General features: G+C 34.4%; 1 protein-coding gene across 10 annotated transcripts in view; it reads right to left on the reverse strand.

The window, feature by feature from the left end:
* Nucleotides 1-16,702: 16,702 nt before the first annotated feature.
* Nucleotides 16,703-22,727, reverse strand: part of LOC123537200 (uncharacterized) — a 46,049-nt gene continuing 40,024 nt past the window's right edge. For 7 of the 10 annotated variants that reach the window (XM_053528920.1, XM_053528923.1, XM_053528919.1 and 4 more), the window contains exon 2: nucleotides 16,704-18,851. In XM_053528920.1, the coding sequence (XP_053384895.1) occupies nucleotides 17,119-18,849 (1,731 nt within the window). In that variant the 5' untranslated portion in view covers nucleotides 18,850-18,851 and the 3' untranslated portion in view covers nucleotides 16,704-17,118. Of the gene's footprint in view, nucleotides 18,852-21,712; nucleotides 21,847-22,727 lie in introns of those variants that run through there. The other 3 variants (XM_053528916.1, XM_053528925.1, XM_053528917.1) reach the window with 3 other exon arrangements.

Here is a 22,727-nt window from a genome sequence, read left to right on the forward strand (position 1 = left end):
CTAGTTAAGTTGTAATATATACATTTACCTTTAAAAAAAGATTATTACAATCATATGCTTATGTAGTCACTTTGTTTTTGTATTTTATAAAATATGTTTTGCTTTGTTCATGTTTTTCCGTTTGTATCGTATTCGATGTAAGTGTACGAATATTTCAGCCTTCTAAAACTTAACATTTTCCGACCAATCATTTAACTGATAATGGAATTTCATCGATTCGTCTGAATCATCATCGGACGGAACTGATATGTCAGAAGCTGCATGATAATGAATATTTTCTTTATTTTAAGAAAGATTTTTGGCAGACGACATTATTTTCCTCACACTCCTTTGAAATACAGTATGAACGAAACACAGTGGATTTCGTCTTTACATGGCCGCATAATGGCAAACACTTATTTTAACAAGGGAATTAATTAGCACTAATTATAAGAAATAATACCCAGAATGCAAAATAATTTTGCTTTTGCCAATATTATCAAAAATTAACAAGTACATGACACAATCAGCATGATCTCGGTGCCGCGACTATACTCGCCAATCGCCGTCCTGGGGAGTCCTGATAACGCGCATATAGTCGGATATCGACGCTACGGGGGTAGAAAATATAACGCCTATAGTCGCATTTCGGCCCCAGGGAGATAATGCATATTATTCAAAACCTGGCATTTCAAATGATTGTGAAAATATTGTCATCTTAAAAAGGATCACATGGTGAAAGACGTTTATCAAAGAAAAATCACACATATTATAAGAGGTATTTTTTAAATATATTACCTTTGACATCATGTGTGTGAAATGAAGCCAAAACATTTTGGTATTACACAATGAAACTAGAGCTATCACTAAAGGTGACGAATGTACCCCACATACGCACTGACACAGTACATTGCAATTTTGACGCACACAACATTGCATAATTATGTGGACTGTATGTATACTTCATGTATATATCATAGTTACAAAACGCAAAGTCCCATAATTCTACAGAATATTTATCTTCAAGAACATAACATGCACCATGCACAACAAAGGTTGGTACTTATCATTTGTGTGAAGTTTCATTAAATTGTGTGCAAGGGTTTGAAAGATTAGGCGCGCACAAAATATATAGTTTGTTAAGATTAAACAAACAGTAGCTTGTGAATAAAAACAGCGCTGCTTTCCACTTGGCAGAAACGCTTGTTATTGCGTCGATATAAGTAATTCTAAATTCATTTCAAATTAAAAGTTCATGGCTTTTATTTGTCTCTTTCAGAAAATGCAATTTGATTTAATGCCTTTAGCAATTGTTGTTTTATTTAAAGATTTCTAACAGAGCAAACCAATTCACCAAGGGTAAATTTATGATAAAATAAATTGATAAAGAATATTTGTATACTTTTCACTTTGGTCTGAGGAGTAATAAACCGGTACTATATATTGAATAAGCACTCCGTTTTGTTTGAAATACGTTCCTCGATCAATGCATGCTTCTTGTTGTATAACGACTCCATTTAAATGCGGCAAAAATGTTTCAAATGTTTATCATCTCAAACAATTTGATCCAGAAACTGCTTCAGATATCATGAGCCGCTACATTGATATTTGCTTTCATGGACTTCAGCATGTGAAGAACCACAATATTTGGAATAGTTAAAACAAAGCTGGATCTGTACACCGCAAATATTTTTGAGCGGAGACACGAGAAAACGTGTCTTTTGAGTAGATAAAGGACTTGGTTAGAAGATTCTTGGAAAGGTTTTCAGATTGTAACGGGTACTGTATTACACGAGAGTAGCGTGTCCCTGAGTGGTGAATGGACTCCGTTAGAAGCTTCTTGCAAAGGTTTGTCAAAAATGCATTTTTATTACGTTTTTTAATGCAACATGGCTTTTAAAGGTCAATCTATTTTGTACGCCAGTTTGAAAACGGGACGTATTATGTACAGGCTTTGCCCGGAGCATAACTTCATATATAGAGGGATTTTGATTTTACTTGGCGTAAATATTCACCATAATCAGACGGCATATCTTGCGCAAAAACCAAGTTCCTTATATCTAAGGTCAATGTCACACTTAGGGATCATAGGTCAAGGAATTTTGATTAAATTTGGCACAATTGTTCACCATTATGAGACGGTGTGTCATGCACAAGAACCAAGTCTCTGTATCTAATGTCAAGGTCACACTTAGAGGTCAAATGTCGATACTTTGTCCGGAGCATTTATTCTTCATGCATGGAGGGACTTTGATGTAACTTGGCATAAATGGTCACCACCGTCTGTGGTACAACGTGCATATTTCATCCAATTTTTAAGTGTATTTTGACCTATCCTTACCTTGCAAGGATTGATTTTTGAGTGGATTGTGTGGAATTATTTTTTCGTTTTTAAAGATTAACTTCCCTTTGTTGTAACTATAAATAACTTTATTGTATCTATTATAGTTGACCATATGGAAAAATTGAGACCAATTTTCTATGGTACTACATAGCTGTTACTTTCGATTTTTGGTGTATAAGGTATATCTACCTTGCCACTGGCACCAGACCAGAAAGAAAATGCCTCTGTACATGTTATATCCTACCCCTAGGTATCATATAAGAACCATGGTCGTGAACGGGAAATTATACTAACCCATTTCAATCGCGTATTTTATACCTAAAACACGCAGTTCAGTAAATGTGTACTATTGATATTAAACAAGCGATAATTTATCTTCATTCGTGCACCTGTCACATTGTCTCAATATTCCATATTGCAGAGATGCTCCACATATTTTATGCTTTAGTCAACGTTAGAGAAAAAAACTTGCGTGAACTCCCCTAATGAACATCCGGTCTAGAGGTCACGGCAGTGTGCACATGTTAAGCGAAATGTAAACAAACAAAAACAGAATGTAATATATTTACAGTTTTACGATAAGACTCGAAATGATTAATGAAATTCACCTTGTATATGATTTTGAATTTGAAATCATACATTGGTATACATCTATTCTGTTTATTTAATTCATTTTGCACATTTATGTTGCATATAAATATTTAAGCGTACACGTGTAGTAAAATGACGACGGACATACATTTTCACATCAGCCAATCAGAGTGTGTCTGTAATCTAGACCGGAACTTCACCAGGGAAGTTCAAGCAAGTATTTTGTGTACCGTTGAAAAAACTATAAACTACACGTTGTTTTTCTAAGATAAAAAGTATTGAAGAAATGTGACAGGTACACAACGGAAGATAAATTACCACTTGTTTAATATCAATACTGGCTAGCGTCCTACAACCGGACACTTTTGTAATATTATTCACGATAACTCGGGAAACAGATGTATCCAATGGTTGGAATTTCATGTGAAGAAAGCTAGGTTCTCCTCCCAGCTGAAGAGCTATTTTGTTTACTTCTAAAATTAGGTCAAGTACTTTTTCGAGGCCCGAACGAAGGGCCACCGAATCACGTTGTTTTAAGGTGTAATAGTACCATGTTTCCGGACCATATATGGGAAGTGAGTTGTAACTTTATTGATTTTCAATTTATTGATTTTCAATTTTATTGATTTTCAATTTACGTTCCGTATTGAATTCAATTTTATTATCAACTAAGGGAAAGTAGTCGTACAGTCATAGAATTGTTAGAATTACCTCTTTTGAATTGATGATTTGATCTAACTCTGCAGACTGAATCTTTTAAAATTCCTCTTTTCGAAGTAGATATTTTGATATGAAAATATGTTTTAGGGTGTATTAAAATCATCCACTGAATTATCAAAGTTGTATTCCGCCGGTTTAAGTGTTTACTAAATGTCTCGTCTGCTTACTTCAAATTTGCATGGGACCTTTAGATTTATGGCGGGACCTCACGGAAATACTGCGCATGCGCATCACGCCACTTCCGACATCCCCCAACATGTTAACATGCTTCGCGAGTGCAGACGGGATGAAATAGAGCATATTTTGTAAAATACTTAAATTTAACCATTGTAACGTCGCTGTGTTGTTGAAAATCAAGCGTTCATTTGAACATGAACAGATGAGCTAGTTTAAAGACCGAAATAAAGCATTTACGGGACTGTCCGGTTTGGTGGTTGTCCGGATTTGGTGGTCTCTAGCCAGTAGTACACATTTACTGAACTGCGCGTTTTAGGTATGAAATACGCGATTGAAATGGGTTCGTATAATTTCCCGTTCACGACCATGGTTCTTATATGATACCTAGGGGTAGGGTATAACATGTACAGAGGCATTTTCTTTCTGGTCTGGTGCCAGTGTAGCTGGCAAGGAATTTTTTTATGGACTCAGAAAAACAAAATATAGATTTCTCGTGGACTTATTCCCTTTCTGGCTAATATAAATAGCTTATTCTTGAGAAACTTTTGGGCTTACTGTCTACCAAACCTATACAGAATATGTTTTACTTAAGCATTTACATGACGGGCGTATATTGTGACACTCTGGCTCTCTTGTTCTGGGCTGAATTCATTTCCGTAAATCAGCATAGATTTCTTTCAACGATTGAAAAAGACTGCGGATATGGTGCTGACTGTAACAAGACTGGTGCGGAATGCATCGAAGCCAGGTTGTTTTTGTCGTAGTCTGTAACACTGATATTAAAGGCTGTGTAAAATGATTTCGTTTTAACGAAACGACATTTTCGTTTAAACGAAATGATTTCGTTTAAACGAATTAGTTATTTCGTTTTAATGAATAAGTTATTTCATTTAAACGAAATATTAAAACGAAATAACATTTCGTTTAAACGAAATAACTAATTCGTTAAAACGAAATGATTTCATTTAAACGAAATAGTCATTTCGTTTAAACGAAATAGTTATTTCGTTAAAACGAAATCATTTCGTTTAAACGAAATAAAAAAAGTCTCACATTGCCTAAGTGGAAAAAAGTGCGTAACATGTCACTTTTAGGGGCACCGTAAGGTAATGTATTAGTGGGAAGATTCATTTCGAATAGTATATTATCATTGATCAAAGGTCATTTGTAATTTACCAAGAACATTTGGATACGATTTTATAAGAGAATAAAGAATAAAGTTTATTATGCCCCCCTTCGAAGAAGGAGGGGTATATTGTTTTGCAGATGTCGGTCGGTCGGTCGATCGGTCGGTATGTCGGTCGGTCTGTCAGTCGGAATGTAGACCAATCCGTTTCCGGATGATAACTCAAGAACGCTTGGGCCTAGGATCATGAATGTTGATAGGGAGGTTGGTCATCACCAGCAGATGACCCCTATTGATTTTGAGGTCTGTATATCAAAGGTCAAGGTCACAGTGACCCTGAATAGTAAAACGGTTTCCGGATGATAACTCAAGAACACTTAGGCCTAGGATCATGAAAGTTGACAGAGAGGTTTGTCATTACCAGCAGATGAGTCCTATTGATTTTAAGGTCTGTATGTTAAAGGTCAAGGTCACAGTGACCCTGAATAGTAAAACGGTTTCCGGATGATAACTCAAGAACACTTGGGCCTAGGATCATGAAAGTTGATAGGTAGGTTGGTAATGACCAGCAGATGATTCCTATTGATTTTGAGGTCAGTATGTTAAAGGTCAAGGTCACAGTGACCCTGAATAGTAAAACGGTTTCCGGATGATAACTCAAGAACGCTTGGGCCTAGGATCATGAAAGTTGATAGGGAGGTTTGTCATGACCAGCAAATGACACCTATCGATTTTGAGGTCAATTTGTTAAAGGTCAAGGTCACAGTGACCCTGAACAGTTAAACAGTTTCCGGATGATAACTCAAGAACGCTTAGGCCTAGGGTCACAAACGTTGATAGGGAGGTTGGTAATGACCAGCAAATGACTCCTATTAATTTTGAGATCAGTATGTTAAAGGTCAATGTCACAGTGACCAAGAACAGTAAAACGGTTTCCGGGCAGTTACTCAAGAACGCTCGGGTCTAGTTTCAGGAAAATTGATAGTTAGGTTGGTCATGATCAGCAGATGATCCCTATTGATTTTGAGGTCATTGGGTCAAAGGTCAAGGTCACATTGGCCAGGAACAGTTAAAGCAGTTTCTGATCTTCTTGTCTAAAACCACAGAGCCTAGGGCTTTGAAATTTAGTATGAATTATCATCTAGTGGTCCTCTACCAAGATGATTCAAATTATTGCCCTGGGATCTAATATGGCCCCGCCCCGGGGGTCACATGGTTTATATAGACTTATATAGGGAAAAGCTTTTAAAATCTTCTTGTCAATAACCTACAACATTTAAATTTTGACCATATGTATGGTTTTGAGTGGCAAGATAAACCTTGACATGAGTTGACCTTGACCTAGTGACCTACTTTCACATTTCTGTAGCTACAGCCTTCAAATTTGGACCACATGCATAGTTTTGTGCACCGAAAAAATTTTTGACCTTGAAATTGACCTAGTGACCTACTTTCACACTTTTGAGGTACAGGCTTCAAATTTGGACTACATGCATAGTTTTGTGTACCGAAATGAACTTTGATCTTGAGATTGACCAAGTGGCCTACTTTCACATTTCTGATTGTACAGACTTCCGATTTTGACTGCATGCATATTATTGTGTTCTGAATTGAAATTTGACATTGATTTTTACCTACTACCTACTTTCACATTTCTCAGCTTCAGCCTCCAAATTTTGAAGCACTTGCATATTTCTGTCAACCGAAATGAACTTTGACTTTGATATTGATCTAGTGACCTACTTTAACATTTTTCAAGCCACAATTTTCAAATTTGGACCACATACACATTATATTGTACCGAAATGAAATTTGACCTTGATTTTGACCTTGAGCTAGTCTTGAAATTTGGAACATTCAAAAATGGCTCAGTGGATGGCACCAATATCACTTTGTAATATCTTGTTAGGTTAAAGGTCAAAGTCAGATTAAAACAGAATGGTAGAATTTTAATTTACAGTGAGCATATAATTTCTGTTCCTTGTGCAATTACTAAATGCATCAAGGGAGGCATTTCGTGTTCGACGAGCTCTTGTTGAAGTTAAATTGAAACATAATTCGGAACAGTATTTTTATTTTAAAAAAGCAAAGAAAAATAAAAAGAACATATTGCCTCATTAAGTATCCACCAAAGTCTTACCAATGCCACTTGATAATTTTTTATGATTCTAAATTTTGCCGATGATAATAGTTTTAAGCATATAGTCTGATTGTGATTAAAAGCCTTAGGAAACGTCTTAATTACCACTAAACAAGTCAAATCCCTGTGATCTTGTATTTTGTGTCTCTGACCCCAAAATTGATAGGGACATACCACTAGCGGTACTTGTCTAAAAGTTGTAGCTATTGTGATTTATAAATCTTAGTGCTCGGAAACCAGTTTCAGTCTCCACAGTTCAAAGTGACATTGACCTTTGACCTTTTGACCAAAAAAACAATAGGGAATCTCTGCAAGTGTGCTTAGTCATCATGTAAAGTTAGAAAGCTGTAGCTGATATACTTAGTGACAGAGCCCCAAATTAAATAAAATCCAGAAGTTAGGAATAGTCCCCGTTACCTCGATCTTTCTCTAGTAGTACATAGAGAATGTATTAAGTTTAAAAACATCTTGAGACTTAGAGCCTGGAAACGGAAAGATAACAGGAATTTAGTCAAGACGGACGGACATCGCCATTCCGTGATACCTTCGTTTCTTTTTACAAAGCGGATATTTAAAAGGCATTAAAAAAGCATTTTCTTTCATGAAGATCGTTTCATAATAACATAATTAACCCTAATTATATAAGAAAATCTTTAACAAGAATTTTTCACTCATTTATTTTGTGTAATTTTCTGTTTTTATTTGTAGCTTAGAATTATCTTACTGGTCTGTAGAACGTGGGGAATTATCAAAACCAAACGATTATACGGTAATGAAGATTAATGGGTGGGCCGTTGCTCTAGTGGTAACACGCTTGACTGTCCGGGGTTCTGACATGCTCTTGAGTGTTTCCCACCTAACCAGAGGCCTGTACTGGTTCTTCCCAGGAAAGACGGCTTCGCGTGTATCGGTGCTATACACCGGTCACGTTAAAGAACCAGACTGTCTATTCGCAAAGAGCTAGGCTAAGTTAGCCGGACACTTCTGTATGTAAAAAAATTCTCCCTGTCTGTTCTGGGGCTTTGTCTCACTCTGTACCTCTGGTCAGATCACTCTGTGTCTGTACTAGTAGAGGACGAATTTCGCGCCCTGTGTGGCTGTGTTAGCTATTATGGAAAGCGCCTTTGAACGTGTTTATCATGAAAAGGGCGCTATATAAATCTGGTATAATAATAATAATAATTAATGAATTTAGCAATATTTAGGACAACACATTCAACAATCTCAAAATAAGAATTTTTGAAGTATAATACGCAATCATGAAGAAAAATAGCAAACTCGGTCGCGTAAGAAAATGGAATTCCTAACACTTTTCAAGTCCCCATAGCGCCGTGTTAATTAAGGAGGTAGGTTCCTTGTTTATAATACCAGGGTAAATTCAGATTAGTTGAACAGCAGCATTTATTTTGTATTTCGTGTAATTTAATGTTTTAACTGCTTCAGTCTCTTTTTTTGTTTATCTCGGTCCCTTCAAGTACACTTTTTATCCAGGTTTGAAGTACATGACCCTCCAAAGATATTTCATATTGAAAGAAGAAGGAAAATACGGATATTTAATACCTTTCAGTGTATTTTGGTTTCACTGTTATCCGTAGAAGTTTGCATAGTTGATAATTTTACAAGTATGCGCGTTAGCTTTCTAATCTAAGCTTAAAATGTATATGTCGCGGGGCTCGTGTTTCCATGGTAACGCATTTTCTCACATTTTTAAACAACAATGTATGAAAATGGGTTTTTCGACGGCTTCAGTGCCATTCTGTTAATAACCAACCGGGAATATTTGGGTAATATTAATAACAAAATACAAATCACTTTACATGGTACCTTATTTTTCTTAAAGTTTAAAGTAACCATGACAACAGAGATGTTTGAAATAGCTTATATGTTGCTTTTTTATTTATAAAAAATATTAAATAAAATCATTTTTCATGTTAATGTTGCTTTAAAACATCTTATTTCTAACGTAATATTTTCGTGTGTGTGTTTTTTTTTTTCATTTATCTAAACAAATTTTATAGCTTAAAAATACTTACTACAGCAATACCCCTCGTCTGAAATTTTTTATGGAAAAATCGTTCTGTATGCTGCTATTATTCTCGTGGATATTGTTGAAAAGAAAATAAAAAGCCGAAGCTGTGTTCATTTAATAGACCAGTGTCAACGCTTTTGAATTTTACATTTGGATATATAGGTCAAGGCTTCGTTTCCATGGTAACATTAATTTAATTCAAGAAACCACAATTTTCTACTGAAATTTGAACAATTGTAATGCTTAGTTTTAGTATATGAGTAATCAATTATCAACGGAAACTGAAAAAAAACAGGTAGTACAAATAAAACTGCGCAATTTTTATCTGAAAATGGCCGTAATAAGTAACCTTTCACACAACTATATTCCAAAAACCTTAAGTTAACATCATCCATTTTCTTACATTCCGCATAACATTGCAAAATATTGCTCATTATTCAGAGCGAAAGACTCATAAAAATATTTCAGCAAATAATGGATGTTTAAGAATAGTTCAAATAAAGAAAATGCACAGAATTACGTACTTTCAAAATAAAAGCTATTAATCTTGCGCGTAATTGTCACGTAACGCCATGACGTAAATGACGTCATTTAAATACAACAATGTTTTGAAGCGTTTCTGCGGCAATTTATTCATTATTTCTGCATTAAATTATTAAACCATGAAATATCAGATCGGAGACATGTCCATTATTTGTTTTAAGGAGAATGGATATACAAACACATTAGGTTTTTCGTAAAAGTCACCGCAAATCGTCACGTAGGCTTCAGGTTGGGCATGCGCGGATGTAAATATTAAGGTAACCTACCTCCGGTCAAGAAGAGGTACTGTAGGCTTACTTATTTTAGCGGTGTACTAATAACAGCGCTTTTAGCGCTATGCCACGTGCGCTAATTCATGTCCGCGCATTAATTCGCCAAGCATTTTCATGTACATTTTCATTTGATGATGTTTTCTTCGAACTTTTGCAAATAAATACTCTTGAGAGTTTGTACTAGTTTCACTGCTTGCTAATATTTTAAGGTTCGTATGATATTCCTGTTTATTGTTCATATTATTATTTTAAATATATGATCATGCAAAATAAAATATTTAAGCTTGTAGTTTGTGTTTTTTTTCATTTGATCAAGTTGTTATCGATTTCCGTATCACCTTCGGGCATGTCCGTTGTTGCAGTCGCTCGTTTACGGAAAGGTGTGAACGTTTGTATTTAAGACGCAATGCATGTAGGACAAAGGGGATTCAATGATTAAAATGTGTGACAATCTCGTTTTATTTCAGCAATTATAACTAGTATACAGAATATAAAACACGCAGATTATTATAATAAAATACAAGAAGACAATACAGTTACGTAGGCAATATTATACTGGGAGCGCGACAAAACATCGACAGACAAAACATCGACATGACAAAAGCTCGACAAAAACATCGACACATAATGTATTTACACTTTTTCTTCATTTTCAGGGGTTAAATTACCTTGAAAGTTTTACACGTATCTGAAAGGTTCGGTCTAAGTCTTCAGACAGTCAAGATTAAGACTCGAACATTTACGGTTAATGTTCAGTTAATGGGTGGTGGTATGAAAATATGCAGTTGTGAAAATTGTTGTCAGGTACTGATCAGCTTACACAGCTGACACAAAATTTAATACCAGTTCGATTAAATGCAACACTGATATCTTGTATGTGACAACAACTCAATTTTGATGACAAAAAGCTTAGTTTGGACATACTAGGACATACTAGACAAGTTTCGTGTCAAATAATATCATTCTATATCACAGATAACAGCTCATTTCTGCATTTCTGTATGTTCATATTCGTAAGATAATATCTGTAATTTAGTCAATAATGAAAACAAGTTAGCAATATGGTTTAAATTCATTCCAATTAATTGAAGTATGACAAAAATGATATATGTTCCCTTACCCTGCAAAATTAATGACATTATTTCGGTAAGGTTTAAGATATTGGCAAAACAACAAAACGTCTATTTAGTGGATTATATATGTCAGTATCGACTTAAGTTATGCGATTTCCTTTGATCATAGCAAACTTTATTCAAATAATTATATTGGTTTTCATTGTACCGTTAAAACCGATGTATTTGTCATTCATAAGTTGTTGAACTGTATACATTTAGTAATTTTGAACAAAAGCATAAAACAGAGATAATTTGACAACCCTGTATACGATACCATTGCATTTAATTATTTGATTATTTAGAAGGAAACATTAGCTTAAGCGTTATTGTTATAAATCAACGCCATAACCGTTTTTTTACGAGTTGTCAAAAAATAACCACGGAATACTTACTGTAGTTAAACTATAGAATTTCAATACTGCCGCGCCACATTGTCTCAAACGTCGTTAATTTTGATCATCATATCATGATGGATAGATAGCATTCAAGTAACTTATAAGAATTTTGGACCTTGTTATGGCGTAATGACACCTGTTTTTATCTCCTAGGAAGGTATTGATTAATTATCGACGTAGTCTTTTTTCAAGTGCAGTTTTATATATATATATATATATATATATATATATATATATATATATATATATATATATATATATACCTTTTTAGTTTTGTTTTTTGCCTTCACTTATTTTTCTTTGATAGTTTGTTTAGCGCAAAGTTTGCAATGTTTTTATTTCAGTCCACGAACACGAATCTCACAGGTACAAACTTTCAGCAGATCTAATTCAGTTAGTATATTTATTAAATTATTATGTATTCAGAAAAGATCGTTCATGTATTTTGATGTTTATGATCAATTTAATCCAAAAATATATAATACACATTTGAAAAACTAATATTCGCTCATGTTCGGTTATTTGTGGTGGTACAGGCCTGAAACAGATCGCGTGTAAAAAATTACAATAATAACGTGCTTATTGCCACTATGATTTACTTCCAGAGTAAGTTCTTGCTTTCTTTTTCAGTTTGTTTATTAGATATTGGTAATTCTAAGGGCCTCTATGATGGTGTATCGTTTGGTTCCCCGATGGTTACAGCTCGATCTGAACATTCTTGTATGACACGTCGCCAATACGTTTTTACTACTTTATCCTTACGACGTTTGTCCTTATTAAAATATATCCATCAAACACAAGTTGTAACTTTGCTTTTTGTGAAGTAACGAGATCCATCACTATGGACGAAGATGAAAGTGTTCGTGAAAATCTTCATGAGGAAGAATTGACCTCATGACCGATATTGCAGAAAATCGATATCAGGGGAGACAACAGCTATATGGTATTGGTAACAGGTGACCGGTATTGCGATGTCGATATCTATAGCCTCCGGGTATTGTCACCTGGATGTTTATTTCAATATCAAGTGTAATAAAAGAGAAGGTTTTTCATAAGATAATTAAACAAGCTTAATTGAAATGTCACTGGAGTTACAAACTATGGAAAAGGGATTTTTCGTTAGAAATAAAACAAGTCATTTTTATCAAAAGAATGTTTAATATGTAATTTTATGAACCATAGCATTTTATGTATATATATATAGCATGTATATTTTAACATGTTTTCGAAAAACAATGTAACAAATCGGGTGAACATTGCTATCTGTAAACCATTTAGATTCAAGTTAAAGGCAAATATCGATGAAGTCTTTTTTCTTTCTTTTTTTTTTTTTTTTTTTTTCATTTTCAACCAAATCTGAAATGTAAGTGACCCTTAATCTCTAGAAAAAAAGGAGGTTCATACACTTTCTTTTATATTTATATAGCACTAGCATTGATATTTTTACGGCGTCTCCCATCTATAAAATACGCTGTCGTTGAAAAATAAAATCTGACATATATATTTAAGAAATATGAACTGATTTTACATTTGTTTTAAATAACGCTGTCTTCAAGTATAATATGAGTAAAAGACCTAAGTCAAAAAAAAAAAAAAAAAAAAAAAACACAGCTGTTTACAATTTATAATTACACAGGTGTAGGTTTTGATTTTTTATTCTGAAGTGGTTGAACATTATTATACGTATATCAATTCAGTAATTCTTAACATATTGGCAAAATAGGAAGTTTAATGAATCGAAAATTATGGTAGGTTTGTAAAATTAAAAAAAAAATAGATAGTGGCAATCAGCGTGGTACAGGTATTTTGCCGTATTCAAGCAGACATTACTCATTTTTATATAACTGCACATATTCCACCAATATATGAAAACTATTTGCAAAATAAAAAAATATGCGAAAGATTAAAATCGCATGATAATTATACCTTGTAATTACAAAAAGAAAATACCCGCAATTCAAAACGCAATTATAGCCTGATCAGTGTTATAAACGTCTATGTTGTTTTAACGTTCCTTATTTAGAGGTAATTGGCAAGTTTTATTACAGGTCTAATAAAAAGGATTTATGCGTGGTGCATACAACATTTTATTACTTCTATAAACTATCATTCAATAGGATTACAGTATAGAAATTGGTTTCATGTAAAATTATCTTGAATTGAACATATACAATAAATTATGAAAGTAAGTTAATCACGACGACATTTATGATAACTGAAAAGATCATGAAACCAGGTAAAATTTTCACGAAAACAAAAATATATCATTAAGTTACTGAAGTAAAATTCAATTCTGTTTTAAATGCAGATATTATTTACATTGCGAAAACATTCTTTTACATAAAAATACTCCGGACATATTTTCCACCTTTAATTTGATCAAGGCGGACCTTGAATTTATTTACTAAAATTTATTAAGTAAAATATATACAAAAAATTCTATATTTTACCTTTTTGTACTGTAACTGAGTAGAAAAATAGCGACAGTCTGCATTTGTGATCCAAGGGCCGATAGAAAAGCTATCTCTTTTAATGTTTAATTGACATAATTGGCATAATTGACACTGATATTTAAATGTATATGAAATAAGGTGAGAACAAGAAATGCGTATCTCTTTCTTTTTAGAACCGAAATATTAATTGCAATATTTAATTGCATTTCTTATATTGTTAATGTGTGATATTAACATAAAATGACTCGCGAAGTAAAATTACGTTAAATAATTAAATCATTACTTTAACCTTTTGATCACAATACCGCATGTTCACGAGGCATAGTAATATCGTCTGCTTATGACGCTACAACAACAACTTCGCGCTGAAGTTAATTTTTCTTCCAAATTAGTGGAAATAAACCGTCTGAGAACGAATCAAATTTTTATTTCACAAAAATGAAATAAATATCATTCAAAAGATAAATTCAATGAGAGTAGGAAATTTCTTGCACCTAAGCTTTCATATCAATGGTTTTATACAAAAAAATGCTTTGAAGAAACGCATGTATGAGATTTTTGCACATTTTATATGGAAAAAAGAAGGGGAAAAATGACGAAATGATGGCATTAAACTTCATGTGAAGAACGAATCAAAAATTAAGATAAAATTTAATTTAAAAAAACCTTGTGATGAATCAAATGTTGAACTTTGGTAATCTTTTTGCACCTAAGGTTTCTTATTTTTAGTAATTTTGTTATTAAGTAAAATGTGTACATGCCCTTCTTATTTCTATATAGAAAATCTGACCGCTATCGATTAGTGGCCGGAGGAATATTCTTCGGTATGCGTGAATCTCCGTAAATCTCCGAGAGCCTCATCTTGGACAGCGCTAAAATTAGAAATTTGCGGTCTCGCGAGAGCGCTAATTCACGTCCACGCATTAATTAGATATTTCACCAAAATTTCGTTTGCGCTAAATTTTTGCCGCGCTAATAAATGTACGCCTACAGTAAGCGGAACGTTAAACATTACGCTTGACGACGCCATGTCTGTAGCTAATAAAGTAGTTAATACTACTGCCTACTTTTTTGTGTCCGGTGCAGTCTATTATGTTTCAACTGGTCAGTTGTAAGTTACCGTGCAAAGAGTTTAGTGCGTGCAAAAATAAAATATTGACGTAAACGGGCGTAACACCCTCAACACACTAATTATTCCTGGCTAATTCTGACTTTTAGTACATACATGAAATAGATAAGTTATTACACTTTTGCATTTGAAAACCATTGTGTCGGGTTTACACCGTTTCTCACCAACCTTTCAATTATGCCAAAGCGGTCTGCTTACATAACATGTCTTTAATGTTTCTAATATAACCAGCAGGCAATCTCCGTAAGAAAATGACAACTTCCCCAATTCATAGAGCGCTTAGCTAGTCGAGCTCGAATTAACATCTCTAGATTCCGGAGGAAATTGTACTTAACTATTTATGAAACAGTTGAAAAGGGCCATTAAGGGTATTAACCAAATACGAACAGCTATTTTATAATGCAACAAGCTGTAAAATAAAGGCTACAAATGAATCCTACAAACAGACAATGTCAGCTTGGTTGAAAAACGCGGGGAAAAGACGTAACGTTTAAACTAAGCTAACGTCAAAATGAACCTGGTAGTCAAGGAATTTTATAATCTTATATTATTCAATATTTTCAGAAAATTTCAGAAAGTTCTATGGGGGAGAGAACGAGCAGTATAGGCAATAGGTTATATAAGTTGTAATAGTACTGTATGTGTTACTTTTATTTCATTATTTACGTTTTCCCTATATTTTAGTATATATTTTTTATACACAATTGAAATATGTCATTAATATATCTATAAACAGAAGACCTGTTTTTTCATGCTATGAAATTTGTCGTCTGTTTTTTTTACAAATGAGCCGCGCCATAAGAAAAACAACACAGTGCATTTGCGACCAGCAGCAAGGATCCAGACCAGTCTGCACATCCATGCAGTCTGATCAGGATCTTTGCTGTTTGCTTTCAAAACCTATTGGAATTAGAGAAACTGTTAGCGAATAGTAGGTTTCTTGGCCAGACTGCGCGTATGTCTGGATCCATGCTGGTCGCAAATGCACTATGTTGGTTTTTTCATGGCGCGGCTCAAATCATGTACTTATGACAGGAAAACTGTCCTAGCCTGCGGTAATCTGATGTATAAGCTGGTACAACAGCAATTAACTGCTGTAACTATTGGCATTAGTTACAGTTAACTGCTATATCGGTTGGCAGCAGTAATAGTTAATTACGTACAGCTTTAGTAGATGTTAACTGCTGTAACTGTTGAAAGTAGTTACAATTAACTGATGTTACATCTGACCGTACTAGAAATTAACTGCTCTGACTGTTTGCAGTAGTAGAAGTTAGTTGACAACAGTAGTTAAGTGATGTTAAACGTTAAATGATATTCTGGACTGGCAGTTATGACAACTAGCTCTTGCAACTGTTAACCGTTGTAAAAGTTATGTAATGTAACGGCTGGAAGTAGTAGCATTAACTGTAGTAAATGCCGACAGTAGGTAGTAGCATTTAACTGATTTTTAACTTATGACAGTAGTAAACGTTGAAACAGTTTGCAGAAGTAGCAGTTTACTGTTGAAACAGTTGGCAGAAGTAGCAGTTAACTGACATAACGTCTCGCAGAGGTAGGCTACTGTAGCGGTTAAGTGCTCTTACAATTCTTCAGTCTTCTTTCCAAACGTCTTACCAGTCTTTATTCTCAACCTTTTTACAAGGGTACTGTAAACACAGTATTTTTTCACACAGCTTATTCAAAAGGTCATTTTACAACAACAAGAACAACATTTTGCAAACATTTTTGCTAAATGCTGAATAAGAGTCCAACATGTAAGGAAGAAATTACAGATAAATATTCAACATATCTGAAGATTATCCAAAGAAGTGTTCAGTCTTGCATTTCAGAAATCATTAAATTACAGTTATCAATTCTTGACTACTTTTTTGGAATGCTAAATATATCATTATAGGCTGCTTGAAATTAAAACAAATATATATAAATATACTAAAACTAAATCATCCTTATGTGTTGTTTTTTTCACAAAATCATTTTGCAATTTTTAACACAATTTTTCTCTACCTGTATCACAAGTTAACATCAATGATTTCTTGATAATCAAATTGTAATAAGAAAATTGTTTACATGGAGTTTAATATTTACTGTGCTGTTTATGTAGTTCATTTTATACTGAACACTTTCAGTTGACCACTGAGGCAGCCAATATAGACTTCATCATGTTGATGACTGTAGCATATAGACTGTGGGTATGATAGACCATCTATCATTATCTGACCTTGCTTCAAGTCTCCTGTTATATGATGAATGGTGTTACTCCTGCAGCAACACAGCAGCAATGATCCATCATTTAACATCACCATTCCCTTTGGTCTACTAAGTTCCTCGTGTTTGTATACAGCTGATACATCACCTTGTAATGTTATACTGACTATACAGTGGCTACGACAGTCACTGATATAGATATGTCTGGAATCATTACTTACCACAATATATCGTGGATCATTAAATATGTCATTATTCAGGGAGATAGTGTTCTGGACATTACCTTGTGTATCCAGTACCATTACACTTTTAGGATAGTTGCAAACAACATAGAGGTGATCTTGATGGTAAGTTATATTCATACATTTGCCTTTTACTGGAATCTTCTTGACTTCTGACAACTGACCGGATGTTGACATTAAATATATCGCTCTCTCATTTGGAAGTGTTACTGCAATATGATCCCGAGGCATTACGGCAATGTCCCATGGTTGAGATTTAAGTACTTTCTCTTCTATGACAGCTTTACTTTGAATGTCTACAACTTTAACCTTCCTGATTCTTCCATCAGCCGGCACCAGTTTGTTAGAGGACAAAACAGCACATCCTGTGATATCGCAGGTATACTTGTGATTATCTGACTGTGTTTTTATATTCATATCTTCTTTATGTGTTAAGGTATATTTTTCTTGATATATTTTCTTCTTCGTTGTCACGACCAGACTAGAAGAGAGATTTAACTTCCCAAATGTGTCGCGTTTAAGCAACATGTTTTTAAGATCAGTATTTCGTTCAAATGAGTATTGCATATCTGACTTTGCTAAATGTTCATCTGCTTTCTTTACTTCATCTGACTTTATTTTGCACTCAGCTCGTTTAATGTTGATGTAAAGTTGCCCGTTTTGCCGTGCACTTCTATAAGCTTGTAGACTTGACTGCAAATTCTTGACTTCAGTAGAAATACTGGCACATTCATCAACTACCTTCTGAATTATTTTTTTATCGTTGGCCTTCTTTTTGTCAACATCTTTTTGAATATCTTGCTGTAGTTGATCTAGGCGCTCATTTATTTCCTTCCTGAAGTTGAGGATTTCCTTGATAATACCAGCATGGCATTTATCTATCTCTTTATCTCTCACTTCAGCTTTCTTCAAAATATCTTCTGCTTCTTTCATTTTTTCTTTTAATTTCTTCATGATATCCATATATTCCTCGCTGTCCCCTATATCTGAACATTTGTCAGGTATGTAGTCAATGTTACATGTCCTATGATCCAAGATGACGCAGTCATTACAGCCAAGCGCTTTGTGTGTTGGACAGAAGAATTTAATCATTTCCTTTTTATGCTCAGAACATTTTTCTGTGCATTCATCGGAATCTTTACTGGTAGTGGCATGTTTACCAACGTTGTCTTTATCAAGAAGCTGGTGATTCCGTGTGGCTTTTGTCTTCTTGTGACACTCAAAGCAATTTTTGCATAGATATTCCTGGCATTTCACACAAAATCCATGAGCTCCTACATGCTGACCAACGAAAAGGCAAGGTTCACAACTGTTGTCAAAGTCCTCTGCAGAACCTAGTGAAGCTGAGCCGTGGATATCTGACAATTTACGTCCCGACACTGCCATTTCTGAAATAGAAAAAAAAGAGGATAAAATAAACACTTTGCAGGCAGAAAATAAGTGACGGACGAACTATTTTTCCGGTCAGTTTTGTATAAATTAATATATTCACATGATACTTTACTCTAATCAGTATAACATTTGTATACTTGTCAGATAATAGCTTTTCTTTAAAAATGACTTGGTAGACCTGGGTTAGGCTAAGAAATATTTTTGCTGTATATAATATCTTGGTATATCTATATTGCACGCCAATTGACAAGGTTTACGGTCAAAAAACTAGGATTTACGATTGATAAACCAGATTTTTCAAGCACAGCCTAATTTCGATAAACCAGGTTTTTCGAACGTAAAACCAGAGTTCACGGTCATAAACATATGTTCACGCTAGTAAACTATGGTTTAAGAATGCGAACCGGGGTTCACGAGAACGAGAACAACCATTAACAAAGTATAACAACCGAAATTCGTAATTCAATCGAGAAGCCTAGTTTATCAAACGTAAACCATGTCGATATATGAGAATGTCTACGAGCGTGAACCTACGTAATTATTGGACAATAGGCGTGCCATATATGTATATACTAATATAATACTTTGCTCTAAGAGAGCGTCTTATCATAAAACTGTCATTTAGGTTTCATGTCAATCAATCAGATTGGCATTGCTGAAGTTATGGCGAAAATGTACACCATTTTCCCGAATTAGACCAGAGTTACTATAAAAACTAATAAAAGTTCTTAAATAATATCCCATCTTTTGCCACAATATTTGCGTCTAAAATGACCTGTAAGTGCATGGTTTACCATTTGTGCATGGTTTGAAGAAACATGATTCTGTAGTATTTTGCAAATCTATCTCTTCTATGAATATAATTGACCAATGAAAATGATTTAATAGAAGTCTCTTTAGATATTTTACAGGGCTGAAAGTATCACAGTCATCTTTTAGTTATACTGAATGTTGTAGACTGTTCAGAAGGCTTGTTCTCTTGATAATCTTGAAAATGCCTCTTAGATACGAAAACCTAATTTTGATGGCCATATTATTGTGGAGGAGAAATTTTGTCAATTCTGTGTCATTTATCCTCTGCCAGTTGCTTTAAAGGTGGTTAATCAGATTTTTGCAAAGTAACAGATTTATTTGAAACTTTAAATATATCCAATACGCACCTTTCACAAAATACATTCTATTTCTATTTTTAGGAATTTTTATACGAAGTGGTGCCGGTCATCTTGATCACTTAGTGTAAATACAACGTTCTGGCTAGGTTATATTACGATATCCGCAATGCATGGCAAAAACTAGTCAAACAAGAGGGCCAAGATGGCCCTAGGTCGCTCACCTGAGAAACACACCATTAAAACCATAACAGTGTAAACATGTTTGACCGACCTAGTGATTTCATGGAAAAAATATTCTGACCAATTATCATTAAAATTGGAGCAAAAATTTTGAGTATAAACAAGTATTTTCTTTGATTTGACCTAGTGACCTAGTTTTTCACTAGGCCCAAAATGACCCATAGTTTTTCACCCCAGATGACCCATATTCGAACTTGACCTAGATTTCATCAAGGCTATCATTCTGGTCAAATTACATGAAGATCAATTGAAAAATACAGCCTCTATCGCATACACGAGGTTTTTCTTTGATTTAACTTAGTGACCTACTTTTTGATCCTAGATGACCCATATTCAAATTCTACCTAGATTTCATCAAGGAAATCATTATGACTTAATTTCAGGAAGACCAATGAAAAATACAGCCTCTATCGCATACACAGGGTTTTCCTTTGATTTGACCTAGTGACCTACTTTTTGACCCCAGATAACCCATATATGAACTTTACCTAGATTTCATCAAAACATTCATTCTGAATAAATTTCATAAAGATCATTGCAAAATACAGCCTCTATCGCATACACAAGGTTTTTCTTTGATTTGAACCAGTGACCTACTTTTTGATCCCAAATGACCCATATTCGAAGTTGCTCTAGAATTTATCAAGGCAGTCATTCTGACCAAATATCATGAAGATCAATTGAAAAGTACAGCCTCTATTGTATACACATGTTTTTTCTTTGATTTGACCTAGTGACCTACTTTTTGACCCAAAATGACCCATATTCAAATTGACCTAGGTTTCATCAAGGCAATCATTCTGACTTAATTTCAGGACGATCAATTGAAAAATATAGCCTCTAATGCATACAGTCTGAGAATGTTTTTCTTTGATTTAATCTAGTTTTTGACACCAGATGACCCACTTTCAAACTCAGCCTAGATTTCATTAAAGTTATCATTCTGACTTAATTTCAGGAAGATCAATTGAAAAATACAGCCTCTATCACATACACAATGTTTTTCTTTGATCTGAACTAGTGACCTACTTTTTGACCTCAGATGACCCATATTCGTACTTGACCTAGATTTTATCAAGGTTATCATTCTGACCAAATTTCATGAAGATCAGTTGAAAAATACAGCCTCTATCTCATACACAAAGTTTTTCTTTGATTTGACCTAGTGACCTAGAACTTGGCCTAGATTTTATCAAGGTAATCATTCTGATCAAATTCCATGAAGATCAGTTGAAAAATACAGCCTCTATCGCATACACAAGCTAAATGTTGACAGACGACAGACGACGGACGCCGGACATTGAGCGATCACAAAAACGAGCTAAAAAGGATTATATATTCATGGCTTGGTTTACATTTGAGTCATCTGAGTTACTTGGCATAGTCGATTTCGTGAATAATTAAACGTAAAATGTGTTCTTTATCGTGACTAGTTTGCACGCTTGAACATGTTTTACAAAAACATACAAATTAATGATGTGTAAAAAGAAAACAAACGCGCCTACCCATTAATCCTGAACGTTAATACTTTGATAATGAATACACACTTAACTTTCCAGAACATCAATACCTTTTTATTAAAGCAGATAAAAAAGGAACTTTTTTTTCCTCCCTCTGTTCTGTTTTTGTAAAATTCTATTTTACTTCCTTTCTGAGAAAGTGTCTATAAATACAATGTTCTAGATATATAAGGGGTGTAATGATAATTATTAAGTGGCTGGTTTCATATCAGATTTATCGCCCTTTAACTACAGTTATACGACTATACCCCCAGCAGAGCTATTGTACGGTTGTAAGCGGACATTTTATAAATAGAACTGTCTTGTATGAACGCATATCAGTTAACTATCTGCACGTGAAAATCGTGAAAGAAGTCATAAACTGTGCCTGATGTAAGAATGTCCCTTTTCAAGGTGAATTAATTTTTGGCTATCTTCTGTTGAAGGTATCAATATTTTAGAATTGCCATGCAAATAAAGCTTTTTAAATAACACAAGAAAGAAGTATTAATTTCAACTTATAAACAGAACGCCAATGATAGCTGTAGACCGCAGTCTGCATAGAACATCTGCACTACCTGACAAATTAAAATTTAAATGGGCCGCGCCATGTGAAAACTACGGTGTTCCGTTTAGGCCAGCGTCTGCTCCCTATGAAGGCGAAGGTACGAGGGTACGATGACAAAGCGCGATAGTACGATGACGATAACACGACAGTCCGATGGCGGAGCGAGACAGGATGATGGTGACAGTCCATCGTACTGTTGCGTTTCGCCATCGCATCTTCGTTCTTCACCATTGTACTGCTGCCTTCCTGTCAATCATGCGTAAGCTTGTTTTAACAGAGACAAGCATATTAGAATTACTAATAATCTTATGTAACGTAAATTTACAAGGAAAATCCAATCTTATTGAACAAAACAGATCATAAGCGAACTTTATCGAAGGAACACAGATTAACGCCCGCCCCCTTAGCTCAGTAGGTAAGAGCGTTGGTCTACGGATCTCGGGCCGCGAGTTC

Source organism: Mercenaria mercenaria, chromosome 17, assembly GCF_021730395.1.
Source record: "Mercenaria mercenaria strain notata chromosome 17, MADL_Memer_1, whole genome shotgun sequence".
NCBI classification, from domain to species: Eukaryota; Metazoa; Mollusca; class Bivalvia; order Venerida; family Veneridae; genus Mercenaria; species Mercenaria mercenaria.